The sequence below is a fragment of the Lichenostomus cassidix genome, chromosome 25 (genome assembly GCF_008360975.1).
Source record: "Lichenostomus cassidix isolate B80296 chromosome 25, HeHo_3.0, whole genome shotgun sequence".
In the NCBI taxonomy this organism is placed as follows: domain Eukaryota; kingdom Metazoa; phylum Chordata; class Aves; order Passeriformes; family Meliphagidae; genus Lichenostomus; species Lichenostomus cassidix.
This window is the reverse complement of record NC_139505.1, coordinates 3,110,597-3,132,153: the sequence shown is the minus strand read 5'-3', so window position 1 is coordinate 3,132,153 and position 21,557 is coordinate 3,110,597. Positions and strand designations below refer to the sequence as shown.

General features: G+C 43.6%; 1 protein-coding gene and 1 long non-coding RNA gene across 2 annotated transcripts in view; one reads left to right on the top strand and one right to left on the bottom strand.

The window, feature by feature from the left end:
• Positions 1-8,211: 8,211 nt before the first annotated feature.
• The window catches only part of LOC146427349 (uncharacterized), a 27,857-nt gene continuing 14,511 nt past the window's right edge, over positions 8,212-21,557 (top strand). Inside the window, exons 1-2 of the long non-coding RNA XR_014856450.1 lie at positions 8,212-8,411; positions 8,464-8,693. This is a non-coding gene — a long non-coding RNA (uncharacterized LOC146427349). The remainder of the gene's footprint in view (positions 8,412-8,463; positions 8,694-21,557) is intronic.
• The window catches only part of LOC146427351 (nicastrin-like), a 14,213-nt gene continuing 1,706 nt past the window's right edge, over positions 9,051-21,557 (bottom strand). The window contains exons 5-10 of the mRNA XM_085082183.1: positions 20,896-21,040; positions 19,154-19,249; positions 16,932-17,019; positions 14,028-14,179; positions 10,830-11,042; positions 9,051-9,221 (exon numbers count right to left, since the gene is read on the bottom strand). Of these exons, the coding sequence (XP_084938309.1) occupies positions 9,099-9,221; positions 10,830-11,042; positions 14,028-14,179; positions 16,932-17,019; positions 19,154-19,249; positions 20,896-21,040 (817 nt within the window). The 3' untranslated portion in view covers positions 9,051-9,098. The remainder of the gene's footprint in view (positions 9,222-10,829; positions 11,043-14,027; positions 14,180-16,931; positions 17,020-19,153; positions 19,250-20,895; positions 21,041-21,557) is intronic.

Sequence of the window (21,557 nt, the reverse complement as noted above, 5' to 3'; positions counted from 1 at the left end):
AAATGATGGGAAAAAGGGAATGGGGGAAAATTTGGGAATGGGAAAACCGGATGGGAATGAGGTGGGAATTTCCAGCAGCTCCCTGGGAATTGTCGGGAATTGTTTTGGGAATTGTTTCGGGACTTGTTTAGGGAATTGTTGGGAATTGTTTTGGGAATTATTTGGGAATTATTCGGGAATTATTCGGGAATTGTTTTGGGAATTATTTTGGGAATTTTGGCTCTCGAGATGCTCTGGGAATTTGGGATTTTTTCCCCCATAAAATTAAGTGGAAAATTCCTAATTCCCAACTGCAATTCCCAGGAATTTTCCCCAATCCCAAAATGCCGGGAATTCTTCCTTTTTCCTCTCCATTCCCGAGAATTTTCCCGAGATTTTTTTCCCCAGAGAATTTTCCTGGGAAATCCCAAACCTCCCCAGGACCCCAAAATCCCAGGAAATTCCCCAAATTCCTGTTTTCCAAAGGAATTTGGGATCCAAACCGCAGTGGGATTGAGGATTTTCCAGGGAATCCGGAGCCAAATTCCCACCCGGATTTCGGTTTTTCCTCTCTGCTTCCATTCCCTGGAAAATCAGTGGGAAATCCCTGGAAAAATTCTAAAAAATCCCCTTAAAATCCCTGAAAAATCCCTGGAAAATCCCTGAAAAATCCCTGAAAAAAAAATACGAAAAATCCCTGGAAAATCCCTGAAAAAAATCCCCATAAAATCCCGGAAAAATCTCTGGGAAAATTCTGGAAAATCCCCTAAAAATCCCCGAAAAATAAATCCCTGGGAAAACCCTGAAGAATCCGTGGGAAAATTCTAAAAAAATCCCCTTAAAATCCCGGAAAAAATCCCTGGAAAATGATTGAAAAATCCCAAAAAAAGTCCCTGAAAAAATCCTGAAAAATCTGTGGGAAATCCTCGGAAAATCCCTGGAAAAATCCCTGAAAAAACCCCAGAAAATCCCAAAAAAATCCCCAAAAAATCCCTGAAAAAATTCTGAAAAATCCCCGGAAAATCCCTGGAAAATCCCTGGAAAAATTCGGAAAAATCCCCTTAAAATCCCCGAAAAAAATCCTAAAAAATCCCTGGAAAATCCTCGGAAAAGCCCTGGAAAATGACTGAAAAATTCCCCAAAAATCCCTTAAAAAAATCCCTGGGAAATGACTGAAAAATCCCCGAAAAAAATCCTAAAAAATCTCTGGAAAATCCTCGGAAAAATGCCCGGAAAATGACTGAAAAATCCCTTAAAATTCTCCTTAAAAATCCTAAAAAATCCCTGGAAAATCCTCGGAAAATCCCTGATAAATCCCCTGGGAAATCCCTGGAAAATCCCCCCAAAAAATCCTGAAAAATCTCTGGAAAATCCTGGGAAAATCCCTGGAAAATGACTGAAAAATACCCTTTAAAAATCCCCGAAAAAAATCCTAAAAAATCTCTGGAAAATCCTTGGAAAATCCCTGGAAAATCCTCGGAAAATGACTGGAAAAAATACTAAAAATCCCCCCAAAAATCCCGAAAAAATCCCCAAAAAATCCCAAAAAATCCCTGGAAAATCCCCGAAAAAAAAAATCATGGAAAATCCTCGGAAAATCCCTGGAAAATGACTGAAAAATCCCCTTAAAATCCCCTTAAAATCCCCAAAAATCCCCAAAATCCGAAAAAAATCCCCAAAAAATCCCTAAAAAATCCCCCCAAAAAACCCAAAAATTCCCCAATAATCCCCCAAAATTAAAAAAAAAAAAAATCCCAAAAAACCTAAAAAAAACCCCAAAATCCCAGAAAAATCCCAAAAAATCCCCAAAAATCCCCGAAAAATCCCCTAAAATCCCCAGAAAATCCCCAAAAACTAAAATCCAAAAAAAATCCCAAAAAAATCCCAAAAAACCCCAAATCCCACCAAAATCCCCCAAAAAAACCCCAAATCCCCAAAAAATCCCAAAAAAATCCCCAAAAATCCCCAAAAATCCCCAAAAAATCTCCAAAAAATCCCAAAAAATCCCCAAAAATCCCCAAAAAATCCCCAAAAATCTCCAAAATCCCCCAAAAATCTCAAAAAAAATCCCCAAAAATCCCCAAAAAAATCTCCTAAAAATTCCACAAAAATCCCCAAAAAATCCCCCAAAAAATCCCCAAAATTTTTCCTTAAATCCCCCAAACGCCAAAAAAATTCCCCCAAATTTTCCCCAAAAACCCCAAAATCCCCAAAAATCCCCAAAATTCCCCAAAAATCCCCCAAATTCCCTCCCAAAATTCCCAAAAATCCCCCAAAATATCCCAAAAAAATCTCCCAAAAATCTCCAAAAATCACCCAAAAAAATCTCCAAAAAATCCAAAAAAATCTCCAAAAATCTCCAAAAATCCCCAAAAAATCCCCAAAAATCCAAAAAAATCCCCCAAAACCTCCCAAAACCCCAAAAAATCCAAAAAAATCCCCGAAAAATCCCAAAAAATCCCCAAAAATCCGCAAAACCCCCCGAAAAATCTCCAAAAATCCCCCAAAAATGCCCCATAAATCCCCAAAAATCCCAAAAAATCCCTGAAAAATCCCCAAAAAATCGCAAAAAATCCCTGAAAAATCCAAAAAAATCCCAAAAAATCCCCTAAACTCCCCGAAAAATCCCCAAAAAATCCCAAAAACCCCCCAAAAAATCAGGAAAATCTTACCCCAAACTCCACGACCATTCCAGGAGTTTTTTCCCTCTGGCAAATCCCAGGAATTTGGGATCTTCTCTCCTCATCCATCCATGGAGAAAACCCAAACTTCTCCCGGATTTCTCCCTCGTTGGGAAATTCGGGAAAAATCCTGGGAATTCCCAACTCCTGGAGCCCCAAAATCTCTGGGATTCGCCGCTGGGAAATTCCCAATTTATCCGGTAGCGTTTGGAATCTCATTGGTTTGCGTTTTGCTCATAAATGTGGAAAAATCGGGAATTCGGAATTCCATTGGCTGGAGAGGGAGAGGGGGGGAGAGAATTCCCGAGGGAAATTTGGGATAAATGGGAAAAGGGAAAAAGGGGGAAAAGGGAAAAAAAGGGGGAAAAAGGGGAAAAATGGGAAAAAAGGGGTGGAAAAAGGGGGGAAAAGTGGGGGAAAAAGGGGAAAAAGGGGGAAAAAAGGAGAGAAAAGGGGAAAAACTGGGAAAAAAAGGGGAAAAAAACGGGAAAAAATGGGGAAAATAAAAGGGAAACATGGGGAAAAAGGGGAAAAAGGAAAAAATGGGGAAAAAGAGGAAAAGATGGGGAAAAATGGGAAAAATGGGGGAAAAAAGGGGGAAAAAATGGGGAAAAAGAGGAAAAGAGGGGAAAGGAGGGGAAAAGGAAAGGGGAGAAATGGGAAAAAAGAGGAAAAGGGGTGGAAAAGGGGGGAAAAAGGAGGAAAAAGGGGGAGAAGAAACAAAAAGGGGGGAATGTGGGAAAAAAATGGGAAAAAACGGGGGAAAAGTGGGAAAACTGCGAAAAAAGGGGGAAAAGGGAGAAAATAAAAGGGAAAAAAGGGAAAAAATGGGAAAAGGGGATTGGAGAGGGAAAAGGGAGCCTGGAAAAGATCGGGGATTTGTCCTCTCTCCCCTGTCACTGTCCCCATCCCTGTCCCCATCCCTGTCCCCATCCCTGTCCCCATCCCTGTCCCCATCCCTGTCCCCATCGCTATCCCCTCTCTGTCCCCATCCCTGTCCCTGTCCCTGTCCCCATCGCTGTCCCTTCCTTTCCCACTCGCTGTCCCCAATGCCTTGCCGTGTCCCCGTTCCCATTTGCTGTCGCTGTCCCCATCCTTGTCCCCTTCCCCTCTTCCCATCCCTGTCCCCATCTCTGTCCCATCTCTGTCCCCATCCTTGTCCCCTTCCCCTCTTCCCATCCCTGTCCCCATCTCTGTCCCCTCACTGTCCCCATCCTTGTCCCCTTCCCCTCTTCCCAGCCCTGTCCCCTCTGTCCCCTAGCTCTGTCCCCTCTTCCCATCCCTGTCCCCTCTCTGTCCCCTCTCTGTCCCCATCCTTGTCCCCTCTGTCCCCATCCTTGTCCCCTTCCCCTCTTCCCATCCCTGTCTCCTCCTGTCCCCTCACTGTCCCCTGTCCCCATCCCTGTCCCCAAGCTCTGTCCCCATCTCTGTCCCTATCCCTGTCCCCTCTCTGTCCCCTCTCTGTCCCCATCCCTGTCCCCAAGCTCTGTCCCTATCCCTAGCCGCTCCTGTCCCCATCCCCTGGCTCCTGTCGCTTTCCCTGTCCCTTGCCCTGTCCCCATTGCCATTCCCTGTCCCCTCTCCCTGTCGCTGTCCCCTATCCTCATCGCTGTCCCCATCGCTGTCCCTCTCTCCATCCCTGTCCACTTCTGTCCCCATCCCTCTGCCCCATTCCCTGTCCCTGTCCCTGCTCTGTCCCCATCCCATCCCCTCCTGTCGCTGTCGCTCTCACTGTCTCGATCACTGTCACTGTCCCTAGCGCTGTCGCTCTCCCTGTCACTGTCCCTAGCGCTGTCACTCTCGCTGTCACTGTCCCTAGCGCTGTCGCTCTCGCTGTCCCCATCCCCTGCTGTCCCCGCCCTGCACTCTCGCTGTCCCCATCCCTGTCCCTGTCGTTATCCCTGTCCCCATCCTGTCTCATCCCTGTCCCCTCACCGTCCCCCCTGTCCCCATCCTGTCCTCTCGCTGTCCCTGTCACTCTCACTGTCCCCATCCCTGTCCCATCCTGTCCCCCTCCTGTCCCCATCCCATCCTGTCCCCATCCCTGTTCCCACCCCATCCCTGTCACTCTCCCTGTCCCCATCCCTGTCCCCTCACTGTCCCTAACTGTCCCCATCCTGTCCCCCCGTCCCCATCCTGTCCCCTACTCCCCCTGTCCCATCCCTGTCCCCATGTGTCCCCATCCGTGTCCCCATCCCATCCTGTCCCTTCGCTGTCCCCTCACTGTCCCCATGTCCCCATCCCTGTCCCCATTCCTGTCCCCGTCCCTGTCCCCCCTGTCCCCATACTGTCCTCCATCCCTGTTCCCATCCCATCCTGTCCCCTCCCTGTCCCATCCCTGTCCCTGTCACTGTCCCTGTCCCCCTGTCCCCTCGCTGTCCCCCTGTCCCCATCCCTGTTCCCATCCCATCCTGTCCCCTCTGTCCCATCCTGTCCCCATCCTGTCCCATCCCTGTCTGTCTATCCCTGTCCTCTTGTCACCTCCCTGTCCCCATCCCTGTCCCCTCACTGTCCCCTCCTGTCCCCTCCTGTCCCCTCCTGTCCCCCCTGTCCCTCCCTCCCTCTCTCCCGCAGCTGCTCGGCAGCCTCAGGGTGACAGCAGAGCTCAGCTGGCGACAAACAGCGACAGAGAGAGAGAGAGAGAGAGAGAGAGTGACAGAGCCAATGGCCTGAGGGGACAGCGGGGACAGGAGGGGACAGGAGGGGACGGGAGGGGGAGAGAGGGGACAGAGAGATCCGGAATCCTAAATCCTCATCCCAAATCCCACATCCTCATCTTCATCCCAAATCCTCATCCTAAATTCCAAATCCTAAATCCCACATCCTCCTCCTCCTCCCAATTCCTAAATCCTCATCCTCATCCCAAATCCCACACCCTCATCTCAAATCCTAAATCCTCATCCCAGATCCCAAATCCTAAATCCCACATCCTCATTCCCTTCCCATTCCCGAAGCTCATCCCACATCCATCGCCCAAATCCCAAATCCTCATTCCAAATCCCAAATCCCACAATTTTCAAACCCCCAAATTCAGGACCTCCTCATCCCAAATCCCAAATCCCAAATCTCCCGATGTTTTTTTGGGATCATTCCCAAACCCAGGACTCTCCTCCCCCATCCATCCATCCCCCCAAAACCCAAATCCCACAAATTTCAAATCCCTAAATTCAGGACATCCCACATCCCAAACCCCAAACCCCAAATCCACATCCCACATCCCACAAATTTCAATCCCCAAATCTGACATCCTCATTCCAAACCCCAAACCCCAAATCCACATCCCAAATCCTGAATCCCAAATCCCCATCCATCACCCCAAATCCTCATCCCAAATCCCTCCCAAATCTCCCGATGTTTTTTTGGGATCATTCCCATCTCCTCCCCCATCTCTCCATCCCCCCAAACCCCAAATCCCACAAATTTCAAATCCCCAAATTCAGGACATCTTCATCCCAAATCCCAAACCCCAAATCCCAAATTTCCCGATGTTTTTTTGGGATCATTCCCATCTCCTCCCCCATCCATCCATCCCCCCAAATCCCAAATCCCAAATCTCACATCCTGATCCCAAATCCCAAACCCAAACCCCCAAACAAAATCTCACATCCTCATCCCAAATCCCACAAATTTCAAATCCCCAAATTCGGGACATCTTCATCCCAAATCCCAAATCTCCCGATGTTTTTTTGGGATCATTCTCCTCCCCCATCCCTCCCTCCATCTCTCCATCCCCCCAAACCCCAAATCCCAAATCTCCATCCCGAATCTCCCGCGGGGAATTTCCGGAGTTCCTCCTGCAGCTGAGGCTGAGCAGCTCCGGGAGAGAATCCAACCGGGAAAAATTCCAGCTGGGAGAGAATTCAACCGGAAAAAATCCAACTGGAAAAAATCCAACCGGAAAAAATCCAATCGGGAATGGATGATTGATTCCAGGCAGGAATGAATAATTGATCAAATCCAGCCAGGATTGATTGATTGATTGATTGATTGAATCCAACCGGGAAAAATTCCAGCTGGGAGAGAATCCAACCGGAAAAAATCCAACAGGAAAAAATCCAATCTGGAATGAATGAATGATTGATTCCAGCAGGGAATGAATTATTGATTCCAGCCAGGATTGATTGATTGATTGATTGATTCCAACTGGGAAAAATTCCAGCTGGGAGAGAAGAGAAATGATTGATTCCAGGCAGGATTGATCAATTGATTCCACCTGGGAATGATTGATTGATTCCAGCTGGGAATGGATGATTCCAGCTGCGAAAAAATCCAACCAGGAATTATTGACTCCAATTGGGAATGATTGATTGGCTCCAATTGGGATTCATTGATTCCAGCTGGGAATTATTGATTGATTCCAATTGGGAATGATCGATTGATTCCAGCTGGGATTGATTCCAATTGGGATTGATTGATTCCAATTGGGACTGATTGATTGATTCCAATTGGGAATGACTGATTGATTCCAATTGGAAATGATTGATTGATTCCAACTGGGAATGATTGATTAATTGATTGATTCCAATTGGGAATGATTGATCAATTGAAATGAAGGATTTCATCCTGAAATATCTCCAGGAATCTCAGGATTCTTACCTGGAATTTCCGGGATTTCACCCAGGAATTCCCACCTGGAATTTCCTCCAGTTTTCCCCTTTTTTCCCAATTTTTCCCCTTTTTTCCCAATTTTCCCCTTTTTTTCCCCAGTTTTTCCCTTTTTTTCCCCAGTTTTTCCCTTTTTTTCCCCATTTTTCCCCTTTTTCCTCCAGTTTTTCCTCCAGTTTTCCCCTTTTTTTCCCCAGTTTTCCCCCTTTTTCCTCCAGATTTTCCCTTTTTTTCCCCAGTTTTCCCTTTTTTCCCCAGTTTTTCCCTTTTTCCCCAGTTTTCCCCCCTTTTTCCCAATTTTTCCTCCAGTTTTTCCCCTTTTTCCCCAATATTCCCCCTTTTTTCCCAGTTTTTCCCCTTTTTTCCCATTTTTTCCCAGTTTTCCCCTTTTTTCCCAGTTTTTCCCAGTTTTTTCCTTCCTCCCCTTTTCCTTCTCCAGTTTTTCTTTTCCTTTTTTTCTCCAGTTTTTTCCTTTTCCTTTTCCTCTCCATTTCCCCTCCAATTTCTCCCATTTTTCTCTCCACTTTTCCCCTTTTTTCCCAACCCCAAATCCATGCAAATCCCACTTTTCCCAACCCCAAAATTCCCCCAAAATTTCCCCAAAATTTCCCCAAAATTCCCCCAAAATTCCCCGAGATTTTCCCTCTTTTTTCACCTCCCACAAAGACCAAAAAAAAAAAACCAACAAAAATCCAGGAATGAAAAATTCCTTCGGGATTTGGGAATTTTGTGGATTTATTTATAATATTTACAAATTTCCTGGGAATGTTTTTCCATCCCAGGATGAAGGAAAACCTGGAATTCCTCCTCATTCCCCCCAAAAAAATAAAAAATTCCTTTTTGGGAATTTCCCGCTCAGGGCATCAAATCCAACCCGGAATTTTGGGAATTCCATGGAATTTCCCAACTCAGGGAAATTCAGGAATTCCAGGAATTTCAGAAATTCAGGAATTTCCCACTCTGGAAAACAAATCCAACTGGGAATTTTGGGAATTTCCTCCTCGGGACAGGAGGAATTTTGGGAATTTCAGTGCAATTTCCTGGATTTTCTGTACAATTCCAGATGTTTTCTGTCCTTTCCAGGTGTTTTCCGTTCCTTCTTCCGGAATTTTCTGGGCGATTTCCTGGATTTTCCTGCATTTCCAGGTGTTTTCTCACATTTTCCAGGTGTTTTCCTGGATTTTCACTGCATTTCCAGATGTTTTCTGTGCATTTCCAGATGTTTTCTGTGCATTTCCAGATGTTTTTCGTCCTTTCCAGGTGTTTTCCATGGATTTTCCCTGCATTTCCAGATGTTTTCCCTACATTTCCAGACCTTTTTCATCCTTTCCAGATGTTTTCCATGTGTTTTCCATGGATTTTCTGTGCATTTCCAGATGTTTTCTGCCCTTTCCAGGTGTTTTCCGAGTGTTTTCCGGGATTTTCCATGTGTTTTCTCAGATTTTCCAGGTGTTTTCTACCCTTTCCAGGTGTTTTCCAGGTGTTTTCCATGGATTTTCCCTGCATTTCCAGATGTTTTCTACCCTTTCCAGGTGTTTTCTGTGCATTCCCAAACATTTTTCATCCCTTTCCAGATGTTTTCCAGGTGTTTTCTCTGCGATTTCCCGGATTTTCCTGCGTTTCCAGCTGTTTTCCCTGTGTTTTCTGTGAGATTTCCCAGATTTTCCGTCCATTTTCCGGGTTCTTTTCCCAGATTTCCCAGATTTCCTGTCCATTTCCCGGGATTTTTTCCCAGATTTTCCCAGATTTCCTGTCCATTTCCCGGGATTTTTTCCCAGATTTCTGGGTTTTTCCGGGTTTTTCCGGGATTTTTCCGGGATTTTTCCGGGTCCCTCAGTACCCCGGGGCGTTGGGTTCGTCAGGAGCTCCGAAGAGCAGCTCAGCCTTGGCGTTGATGAGGTAAGTGCAGCAGAGGGAGAGCAGCAGCACCGCGACCCCCAGCGCCAGCGTCAGCAGCTGTGGATCAATAACCGATAATCAATAATCAATAATCGATCGATAATCGATAACCTGATCAGACCCCCAGCGCCAGCGTCAGCAGCTGCGGATCAATAATCGATAATCAATAATCAATAATCGATAATCAATAACCTGATCAGACCCCCAGCGCCAGCGTCAGCAGCTGTGGATTGATAATCGATAATCAATAATCAATAATCGATAATCAATAACCTGATCAGACCCCCAGCGCCAGAGTCAGCAGCTGCGGATCGATAATCGATAATCAATAATCAATAAGATCAGAGCCCCAGCCCCAGAGTCAGCAGCTGCCAATCAATAACCGATAATCACCAATAATCGGTAATCAATAAATGGATCAGATCCCCAGCACCAGAGTCAGCAGCTGTGGATCGATAATCAATAATCAATAATCGATAAATTTATATAGATCAGACCCCCAGCGCCAGAGTCAGCAACTGCCAATCAATAATCGATAATCAATAATCAATAACCTGATCAGACCCCCAGCGCCAGAGTCAGCAGCTGCAGATCGATAATTGATAATCAATAATCTTATCAGACCCCAAGCGCCAGAGTCAGCAGCTGCGGATCGATAATCGATAATCAATAATCAATAATCGATAATCAATAATGGATCAGACCCCCAGCGCCAGCGTCAGCAGCTGCGGATCGATAACCGTAATCAATAATGGATCAATAATCGATAATCAATACCCTGATCAGATCCCCAGCACCAGAGTCAGCAGCTGCAGACCAACAATCGATAATCAATAACCGATAATCAATAACCTGATCAGACCCCCAGCCTCAGCAGCTGCTGATCAATAACCAATAATTGATCAATAATCGATAAATGATCCATGGATCAGATCCCCATGGCCAGAGTCAGCAGCTGCGGATCAATAATTGATGATCAATAAGATCAGAGCCCCAGCGCCAGAGTCAGCAGCTGCCAATCAATAATTGATAATCAATAATCAATAATGGATCAGATCCCCAGGGCGAGAGTCATCAGCTGCCAGTCTATAACCGTTAATCAGTAATTGGGAATCAATAATCGGAATTGGAATTCTAATTCTAGGGATTTTGGGAAATTTGGGGATTCCAATCCCAGGGATTTCAGGAAATTTGGGGATTTCAATTCCAGAGATTTCAGGAAATTCGGGAATCCCAATCCCATGAATTTCGGGAATTTCGGGAATTCCCATTCCACCATTCCCAGGAATTTCGGGAATCCCAATTCCAGAAATTTCTGGAAATTCGGGAATCCCAATCCCATAAATTTCGGGAATTCCGGGAATTCCCATTCCAGGGATTTCAGGCAAACTGGGAATTCAAATCCTAAGGATTCCAGGAAAATTGGAGATTCCAATCTTGAGGATTCCAGGAAATTCGGGAATCCCAACTCTACGGTTCCCAGGAAATTCGGGAATCCTGATTTCTGGAAATTTGGGAATCCCAAATCCCATGAATTTTGGGAATTCCGGGAATTCCCATTCCACCATTCCCAGGAAATTTGGGAATCCCAATCCCAGAGATTTCAGGAAATTCGGGAATCCCAAATCCCAGGAATTTCGGGAATTTCGGGAATCCTGAGCTCACCTGGAGCTCGGGGCTGGCGACCAGGAAGATCCTGGCGCGGATCTCCTTCCAGCGGCTCTCCGTCCAGGTGGAGAATTCCCGCGAATCCCACAGGCGAAGCTCGAAGGCTGGAGAGAGAGCCTTGGAGAGACGGGCAGAGCTCCGGATGCAGCCGGAATTCCGGGACGTGGAGTTGGGAATCAGAGAGCCCTGCACCCAGAAATACTCGTACAGCTGGAAAAATGGGAATGGAAATGGGAATTAGAGCTGGAAAAATGGGAATTAAAATGGGAATTAGAGCTGGAAAAATGGGAATTAAAATGGGAATTAGAGCTGGAAAAATGGGAATTAAAGCCTTGGAAAGCCCTGGACCCAGAAATACTCGTAGAGCTGGGAAAGTGGAAAAATGGGAATGGAAAAATGGGAATGGAAAAATGGGAATGGAAAAATGGGAATTAGAGCCTTGGAGAGACGGGTAGAGCTGGGGATGGAGGGAATTACGGGATGTGGAGTTGGGAATTAGAGAGCCTTGGATCCAGAAATAGTCGTAGAGCTGGGAAAGTGGGAATTAAAATGGGAATTTTAGTGGGAATTAGAATGGGAATAGATCACAGCCGGAATTCCGGGAGGTGGAGTTGGGAATCAGAGAGCCCTGGACCCAGAAATACTCGTACAGCTGGGAAAATGGGAAAGAAAATGGGAATTAGAGTGGAAAAATCTGAATTGGGAATGGAAAAATGGGAATTAAAATGGGAAATAGTGGGAATTACAATGGGAATTGGAGCCTTGGAGAGCTTTGGATCCAGAAATACTAGTAGAACTGGTTGGAATGGAAAAATGGGAATTAGAGCTGGAAAATGGGTTAATGGGAATTAAAATGGGAATTACAATGGGAATTAGAGCCTTGGAGAGCCTTGGATCCAGAAATACTCATAGAGCTGGAAAAATGGGAATTGAGAATGGAAAAATGGGATTACAATGGAAATTACAGTGGGAATTAAAATGGAAATTATAGTGAGAAAGGCTTGGATCCAAAAATATTCACAGAGCTGGAAAAGTGGGAATTGGGAATGGAAAAATGGGAATTCCAGTGGGAATCAGAGCCTTGGAGAGACGGGCAGAGCTCCGGATGCAGCCGGAATTCCGGGACGTGGAGTTGGGAATCAGAGAGCCCTGCACCCAGAAATACTCGTACAGCTGGGAAAATGGGAATGGAAATGGAAAAATGGGAATTAAAATGGGAATTTTAGTGGGAATTACAATGGGAATAAATCACAGCCGGAATTCCGGGAGGTGGAGTTGGGAATCAGAGAGCCCTGGACCCAGAAATACTCGTACAGCTGGGAAAATGGGAATTGGGAATGGAAAAATGGGAATTAAAATGGGAATTTGGAATTAAAACGGGAATTAGAGCTGGAAAAATGGGAATTAAAATGGAAAAATGGGAATTAAAATGGGAATTATAGTGGGAATTACAATGGGAATTGGAGCCTTGGAGATCCTTGGATCCAGAAATACTAGTAGAGCTGGGAATGGAAAAATGGGAATTAGAGCTAAAAAAATGGGAATTAAAATGGGAATTACAATGGGAATTAGAGCCTTGGAGAGCCTTGGATCCAGAAATAGTCGTAGAGCTGGAAAAGTGGGAATTGGGAATAGAAAATGGGAATTCCAGTGGGAATCAGAGCTTTGGAGAGACGGGCAGAGCTCCGGATGCAGCCGGAATTCCGGGAGGTGGAGTTGGGAATCAGAGAGCCCTGGACCCAGAAATACTCGTACAGCTGGAAATGGGAATTAAAATGGGAATTAGAGTGGAAAAATGGGAATTGGGAATGGAAAAATGGGAATTACAATGGGAATTACAATGGGAATTACAATGGGAATTAGAGCCTTGGAGAGCCTTGGACCCAGAAATACTCGTAGAGCTGGAAATGGAAAAATTAAAATGGGAATTTGGAATTAAAATGGGAATTAGAGCTGGAAAAATCTGAATTAAAATGGAAAAATGGGAATTAGAGCTGGAAAAATGGGAATTACAATGAGAATTATAATAGGAACTACAGTGAGAGAGCCTTGGATCCAGAAATACTCGTAGAGCTGGAAAAGTGGGAATTGGGAATGGAAAAATGGGAATTAGAGCTGGAAAAGTGGGAATTAAAATGGGAATTAAAATGGGAATTACAATGGGAGTTAGAGCCTTGGAGAGCCTTGGATCCAGAAATACTCGTAGAGCTGGAAATGGAAAAATTAAAATGGGAATTTGGAATTAAAATGGGAATTAGAGCTGGAAAAATCTAAATTAAAATGGAAAAATGGGAATTACAATGGGAATTAAAATGGAAAAATGGGAATTAAAGCCTTGGAAAGCCCTGGACCCAGAAATACTCATAGAGCTGGAAAAGTGGAAAAATGGGAATTACAATGGGAATTACAATGGGAATTACAATGGGAATTACAGTGAGAGAGCCTTGGATCCAAAAATAGTCATAGAGCTGGGAAAATGGGAATTACAGTGCGAATTAAAATGGGAATTGGGAATTAAAATGAGAATTTCCCCCAAAATCCCCAATTTCCCTCCCAAAATCCACAATTTTCTCCCCCCAAAATCCCCAATATCCCCCCCAAAATTCCATCACTTTTCCCCCTACAATTCCAAGATTTGCCCCCAAAATCTACGATTTTCCCCCTAAAAATCAACAATTTTCCCCAGAATTCCATAACTTTTCCCCCCAAAATCCACATTTTTTCCCCTAAAATCAACAATTTTCTCCAAAATTCCATAATTTCTCCCCAAAATTCTAATTTTCCCCCAAAATCCCCAATTTTCCCAAAATCCCCAATTTTTCCCCCAAAATCCCCAATTTCCCCAAAATCCACATTTTCCCTTTAATCCCCACTTCAAAATTCCCCCAAAATTTCCCTAAAAATCCCCAATTTTTCCCCTAAAATCAACAATTTTCCAGCTAAATTCCCATAATTTTCCCCCAAAATCCCCAATTTTCCCCCAAACTTCTCCCCCAAAATCCCCAATTTTCCCCCAAAATCCCCAATTTCCCTAAAATCCCCAATTTTCCCCCAAAATCCCCAATTTTCCCTAAAATCAACAATTTTCCCCTAAAAATCCACAATTTTTTGCCTAAAATCCCCAATTTCCCCCAAAATTCCCCAATTTTCCCCCCAAATCCCCAATTTCCCCCCAAAATCCCAATCCCAGCCCACCTCAGGCTGTGCTCCAGGGGTTTTTTCGGGATTCTGACATTCCTCCTTGGAGAAATTCACTTTGGTTCCTGTCAGGTTTGCCAAGGCGAACTGCACCAGGTAGGTTGTGTTCACTGGGCTGGAGACTGCCACGTAGTGCTGGGGGGTGCCGCCTGGAAATGGGGAAAAATTGGGAAAATTTGGGAAAAAAATTGGGAAAAATAATGGGAAAAGTGGGAAAAGTGGGAAAATAATGGGAAAAGTAATGGGAAAAATGGGAAAAATGGGAAAAATGGGATTGGGAATGGGAGAAATGAGAAAATCTGGAGATGGTGATGTAGGGCTGGGGAGTGCCACTTGGGAAAAAGGGAAAAATAATAGGAAAAGTGTGAAAAATAATGGAAAAATTGGGAAAAATGGGGTTAGGAATGGGAGAAATGGGATTGGGAATGGGAGCAATGGGATCAGGTAGGTTGTGTTCACTGGGCTGGAGACTGCCACGTAGTGCTGGGGGGTGCCGCCTGAAAATGGGGAAAAATTGGGAAAATTTGGGAAAAATGGGATTGGGAATGGGAGAAATGGAAAACCTGGGAGGTATGTAGGTGGGGAGTGTGGGAAAATGGGGAAAAATGGGAAAAAATGGGAAAAATGGGAAAATATGGGAAAAAACTGGGAACTGGAAAAATGGGAAATCTGGAGATGGTGATGTAGTGCTGGGGAGTCCCTCCTGGAAAATGGGGAAAATAATGGGAAAAATGGGAAAAATGGGATTGGGAATGGGAGAAATGGGGTTGGGAATGGGAGAAATGGGGTTGGGAATGGGAGGAATGGGAAAAATGAAGGGAAAAATGGATCTGGAGACTGCCACGTAGTGCTGGGGGGTTCCTCCTGAAAATGGGGAAAAAATGGGAAAAAAAATTGGGAAAAATGGGAAAAATCCATCCTAGAACCCTGCCAGGGGTGATTGATGTGAGATTTCCCCTGGAAAAATGGGAAAAATAACAGGAAAAATAACAGGAAAAATATGAAATCTGGAGATGGTGATGTAGTGCTGGGGAGTGCTGCCTGGAAAATGGGGAAAAAATGGGAAAAAAATTGGGAAAAACCAGAAAAATGGGATTGGGAATGGGAGAAATGGGGTTAGAATTGGAAATAATGGGATTGTGAATGGGAAAAATGGGATTGGGAATGGGAAAAATGGGATCAGGTAGGTTGTGTTCACTGGGCTGGAGACAGCCACGTAGTGCTGGGGGGTGCCGCCTGAAAATGGGGAAAAATGGGAAAATTTGGGAAAAAAATTGGGAAAAATAATGGGAAAAGTGGGGAAAAATAATGGGAAAAATGGGAATGGGAGAAATAGAAAATCTGGAGATGGCCACATAGTGCTGGGGAGTGCCGCCTGGGAAAATGGGGAAAAAATAAATGGGGAAAAATGGGGAAAAAATGGGGAAAAAAACTGGGAAAAATGGGAAAAAAACTAGGAAAAAATTGGGAAAAATGGGGAAAAAAATGGGGAAAAATGGGGAAAAATAATGGGAAAAATGGGATTGGGAATGGGAGAAATGGAAAATCTGGAGACAGCCACGTAGTGCTGGGGGGTGCCTCCTGAAAATGGGGAAAAAATGGGAAAAATGGGAAAATCCCAAAAAATCCTGAATCCCCCAAACCTGCTGGGGGTGATTGGTGTGAGATTTCACCTGGGAAAATGGGAAAAATGGGATTGGGAATGGGAAAAATGGGAAATCTGGAGATGTCGATGTAGAGCTGGGGGGTGCCTCCTGGAAATGGGGAAAATAATGGGAAAAAATGGGGAAAATTTGGGAAAAATAATGGGAAAAGTGGGAAAAGTGGGAAAAATGGGATTGGGAATGGGAGAAATGGGATTGGGAATGGGAGAAATGGGATCAGGTAGGTTGTGTTCACTGGGCTGGAGACTGAGATGTAGTGCTGGGGGGTGCCTCCTGGAAATGGGGAAAATAATGGGAAAAAATTGGGAAAATTTGGGAAAAATAATGGGAAAAGTGGGAAAAGTGGGAAAATAATGGGAAAAATAATGGGAAAAATGGGAAAAATGGGATTGGGAATGGGAGAAATGAGAAAATCTGGAGATGGTGATGTAGGGCTGGGGAGTGCTGCCTGGAAAATGGGGAAAAATGGGAAAAAATGGGGAAAAATGGGGAAAAAAATTGGGAAAAATGGAAAATCTGGAGATGGCCACATAGTGCTAGGGAGTGCTGCCTGGGAAAATGGGGAAAAAATGGGGAAAATGGGAAAAATGATGGGAAAAAATGGGATTTGGAATGAAGAATAAAATGGGGAAAAATAGGGAAAAAATTGGATTTGGAATGGGAAAAATGGGGAAAAAATGGGAAGAAAATGGGATTTGGAATGGGAAAAGTGGAAAAAAAAATAGAAGAAATGGGATTTGGAATGGAAAAAAAATGGGGAAAAAATTGGATTTGGAATGGGGAAAATGGGAAAAAATGGGATTTGGAATGGGAAAAATGGGAAAAAATGGGGAAAAATTGGATTTGGAATGGGGAAAAAAATGAGGAAAAATGGAATTTGGAATGGGAAAAATGGGAAAAAAATGGGAAAAAGTGGGATTTGGAATTGGGGAAAAAATGGGGGAAAAATGGATTTGGAATGGGAAAAAAATTGGGAAAAATTGGATTTCAAATGGGAAAAGTGGAAAAAAAAATAGAAGAAATGGGATTTGGAATGGGAAAAAATGGGAAAAAAATTGGATTTGGAAAGGGAAAAATGGGGAAAAAATGGGGAAAAAATGGGATTTGGAATGGGAAAAATAGGATTGGGAAAAAAAGGGAAAAAGGGGATTGGGAATGAGGAAATCCCAGAATTCCAAACCCCCCGAATTCCCGGATTTTCCCGGATTTTCCGGGATTTTTTCGGAATTTTCCTCACCCAGGATTCCTTTCAGGTCGGCTTTGACGATGGATTGGAACCAGGAGTTGTTGGTTTGGATCAGAAATCCATAGAGCAGCCGAGCCACCTGGAAAAACGGGAATTGTGACAGGGAAAATGGGAATTTCAGGGAAAAAACGGGAATTTTGGGGGGAAAAATGGGAATTTTGGGGGGAAAAGTGGGAATTTTGGGGGGGAAAGTGGGAACTTTGGGGGGAAAGTGGGAATTTCATCAGGAAAAGTGGGAATTCTGGCAGGGAAAGTGGGAATTTCAGCAGGAAAAATGGGAATTTTGGGGGGAAAAGTGGGAATTTCATCAGGAAAAGTGGGAATGCTGAGGGAAAAGTGGGAATTTCAGCAGGGAAAGTGGGAATTTTGGGAGGAAAAATGGGAATTTTGGGAGAAAAATGGGAATTTTGGGGGGAAAAGTGGGAATTTCATCAGGAAAAGTGGGAATTCTAGCAGGAAAAGTGGGAATTCTGGCAAGAAAAATGGGAATTCTAGCAGGGAAAGTGGGAATTTTGGGGGGAAAAGTGGGAATTTCAGCAGGGAAAGTGGGAATTTTGGGAGGAAAAATGAGAATTCTGGGGGGAAAATGGGAATTTCAGCAGGAAAAGTGGGAATTTTGGGAGAAAAGTGGGAATTTCATCAGGAAAAGTGGGAATTTTGGGAGGAAAAGTGGGAATTTTGGGAGGAAAAGTGGGAATTTCATCAGGAAAAGTGGGAATTTTGGGAGGAAAAGTGGGAATTTCAGCAGGAAAAATGAGAATTCTGGGGGGAAAATGGGAATTTCATCAGGAAAACTTGGGATTTTGGGGAGAAAATGGGAATTTTGGGAGAGAAAATGGGGAATTTTGGGAAAAATTGGGAATTTTGGGGGAGAAAATTGGGATTTGGGAGGAAAAATGGGAATTTTGTGGGGAAAAATGGGAATTTTGGGGGGAAAAGTGGGAATTTTGGGGGAAAAGTGGGAATTTTGGAGGGAAAAGTGGGAATTTCAGCAGGAAAAATGAGAATTCTGGGGGGAAAATGGGAATTTCAGCAGGAAAAGTGGGAATTTTGGGAGGAAAAATGGGAATTTTGGGGGAAAAATGGGAATTTCAGCAGGGAAAGTGGGAATTTCAGCAGGAAAAGTGGGGATTTGGGGGGAAAGTGGGAATTTCAGCAGGAAAAGTGGGAATTTTGGGGGAAAAAATGGGAATTTTGGGGGGAAAAGTGGGAATTCTGAGAGAAAAGTGGGAATTCTGTTGGGAAAAGTGGGAATTCTAGCAGAGAAAGTGGGAATTTTGGGGGGAAAAGTGGATTGATTCCCAGGATTGATTCCCAGATTTATTCCCAGGATTTTTCCCCAGAATTCCCAGGTTTTTTTCCAGAATTCCCAGAATTCATTCCCAGGATTTTTCCCTAGAACTCCCAGGATTTTTTCCCAGATTTATTCCCAGGATTCTTAGATTTATTCCCAGGATTTTCCCCCAGAATTCCCAGATTTTTTCCCCAGAATTCCCAGGATTGATTCCCAGATTTATTCCCAGGACTGATTTCCATGATTTTTTCCCAAGATTTTTTCCCAGATTTATTTCCAGAATTCCCAAATTTTTTCCCAGGACTTTTCCCCAGAATTCCCAGAATTCATTCCCAGATTTTTTTTCCCAGAATTCCCAGGATTGATTCCCAGATTTTTCCCCAGGATTTTCCCCTGGAATTCCCAGGATTTTTTCTTAGAATTCCCAGGATTTTTTTCCCAGATTTATTCCCAGGATTCCCGGGATTTATTCCCAGGATTTTTTCCCAGATTTTTTCCCAGATTTTTTCCCAGAATTCCTGGATTTTCCCCCAGCATTCCCAGGATTTATCCCCAGAATTCCCAGGACTTTTTCCCAGGATTCCCAGGATTGATTCCCAGATTTTTTTCCCAGGATTTTTCCCCAGAATTCCCAGGATTTTTTCCCAGAATTTTTTTCCCAAAATTCCCAGGATTCATTCCAATGATTTATCCCCAGAATTCCCAGATTTTTTTCCAAAATTCCCAGATTTTTTCCCAGAATACCCAGGATTTATTCCCAGATTTTTTCCCAGACTTATTCCCATGATTTAGCCCCCAGAATTCCCAGAATTCATTCCTAGAATTTTCCCCCAGCATTCCCAGATTTTCTCCCAGGATTTTTTCCCATGATTTATCCCCGGAATTCCCGTTTTTCCCCCAGAATTCCAGGATTTCTCACCGTTGTGGGCTCAGCCTGGATGCTCTCAGCACTTTCAGCTCCTCCAGCCAGGGAGAACAGAGAGCGAGCCACGAGAGTGCTCAGCTGGGCCAGCCACTGGGAACAGGGAAAAATGGGATAAAAATGGGATTGGAGATGGGAAAAACATGGAAAAATGGGATTGGGAATGGGAAAAACATGGAAAAATGGGAAAAAAATGGGATTGGGAATGGGAAAAACATGGAAAAATGGGATTGGGAATGGGAAAAACATGGAAAAATGGGAAAAAAAGGGAAAAAATGGGATTGGGGATGGGAAAAACATGGAAAAGTGGGATTGGGGATGGGAAAAATGGGGAAAAATGGGGAAAAATGGGGAAAAAACGGGAAAAAACGGGATTGGGAAGGAGAAAAACCAGGAAGAGTGGGATTGGGTATGGGGAAAAATGGGAAAAGTGGGATTGGGAATGGGAAAAATAATGGGGAAAATAGGAAAAAATGGGGGAAAAATGGGATTGGGAAGGAGAGAAACTAGGAAAGTGGGATTGGGAATGGGAAAAATGGGAAAAAAGAGAGTGGGATGAATCCCCAAAAAATCCCCCAAAAATCCCAAAAAATCCCCAAAAAAATCCCTAAAAAACCCCCAAAATTCCCAAAAATCAAAACCAAAATCCCCAAAAATAAAAAAAATCCCCAAAAAATTCCCAAAAATCTCAAAAAATCCCCAAAAAATCCCAAAAAATCCCAAAAATGCCCCAAAATTCCCAAAAATCCCCAAAAAAATCCCCAAAAATCCCAGAAAATCCCAGAAAAAAACCCAAAATTCCCCAAAATTCCCCAAAATTTGCAAAAAATCCCTAAAAAATCCCCCATAAATCAAAAAATTCCCAAAAAATCTCAAAAAAATTCCCTAAAAATCCCAAAAAATCTCCAGAAAAATCCCCAAAATCCCCAAAAATCCCCAAAAATTCCCAAAAAATCCCCAAAAATCCCCAAAAATCCCCAAAAAATCCCAAAAAATCCCTCAAAAATCCCCAACATCCCAAAAAATTCCCAAAAAATCCCCCCAAAAAATCCCCCAAAATTCCCAAAAAATCCCCAAAAATCTGAAAAAAATCCCCAAAAATCCCCAAAGAATCCCCAAAAAATCCCAGAAAAATCCCCCAAAATTCCTGAAAAATCCCCAAAAATCCCCAAAAATCCCCAAAATATCCCAAAAAACCAAAAACAATTCCAGAAAAATTCCCAAAAAATCCCCGGAATTCTCAAAAAAGAAAAAAAATTCCCAAAAAATCCCCCAAAAAATCCCCAGAATTCCCAAAAAATCCCCTAAAATCCCTGGAAATCCCCAAAAATTCCCAAAAAATTCCCCAAAATTCCTGAAAAATTCCCCAAAAAATCCCAGAAAAATCCCTGAAAAATTCCCAAAAATTCCCCAAAAATCAAAAAAAAACCCCTGAAAAATCCCAAAAAATCCCCGAAAAATAAAAAAAAAATCCCTGAAAAATCTCAAAAAATCCCCAAAAAATTCCCCAAAATTCCCCAAAAAATGCCCCAAAATTCCCCCAAAATCCCCAAAAACTCCCAAAAAAATCCCCCAAAAGTCCCTGAAAATTAAAAAAAAATCCCAAAAAACCCAAAAAATTCCCAAAATATCCCCAAAAATTCCCCAAAAAATCCCCGAAAAATCCCAAAAAACCCCAAAAAAATCCCAAAAAATCCCCAAAAATTCCCAAAAATTCCCCAAATCCCCGGCATTCCCACCTCAGCCGTGTCAGTGACAAACTCCAGTTTCTCCTCAGGACTCAAACCCTCCGGATATCGAATCCCAATGTTCTCTGCAGTGTCGTAGATACTCTGGAAATACCTGGAAAATTCCGGAAAATTGGGAATTCCAGGAATTCCTGGGCTTTGGAGTGGGAAATTCCCAGAATTCCCAGTTGGATTCCCAGCTGTGAATGGGAAATTCCCAAAATTCTTGGCGCCCAGAGTGACAAATTCCCAGAATTTCTGATTCCCTGAATGGAGAATTCCCAAAATTCTTGGTTTCCTGAGCAGCAAATTCCCAGAATTTCTGATTCCCTGAGTAGGAAAATCCTGGAATTTCTGATTCCTCGGATGGAAAATTCCCAAAATTCTTGGTTCCCAGAAAATCCCCAGAAAACCCCCAAAATTCCCATAAAATCCCCAGAAAATCCCAGAAAACCCTCATAAAATCCCCAAAATCCCCAGAAAATCCCCCAAATTCCAGAAAATCCCCCAAATTCCCAGAAAATCTCCAAAGTAATTCCTGAAATTCCCAGAATAATCCCCAGAATTCCCAAAAAATTCCCAAAATCCCCATAAAACCCCCAGAAAATCTGCAAAAAATCCCCAAAATTCCCCCAAAATCCCCAAAAATTCCCAAAAAATCCCCAAAATCCCCA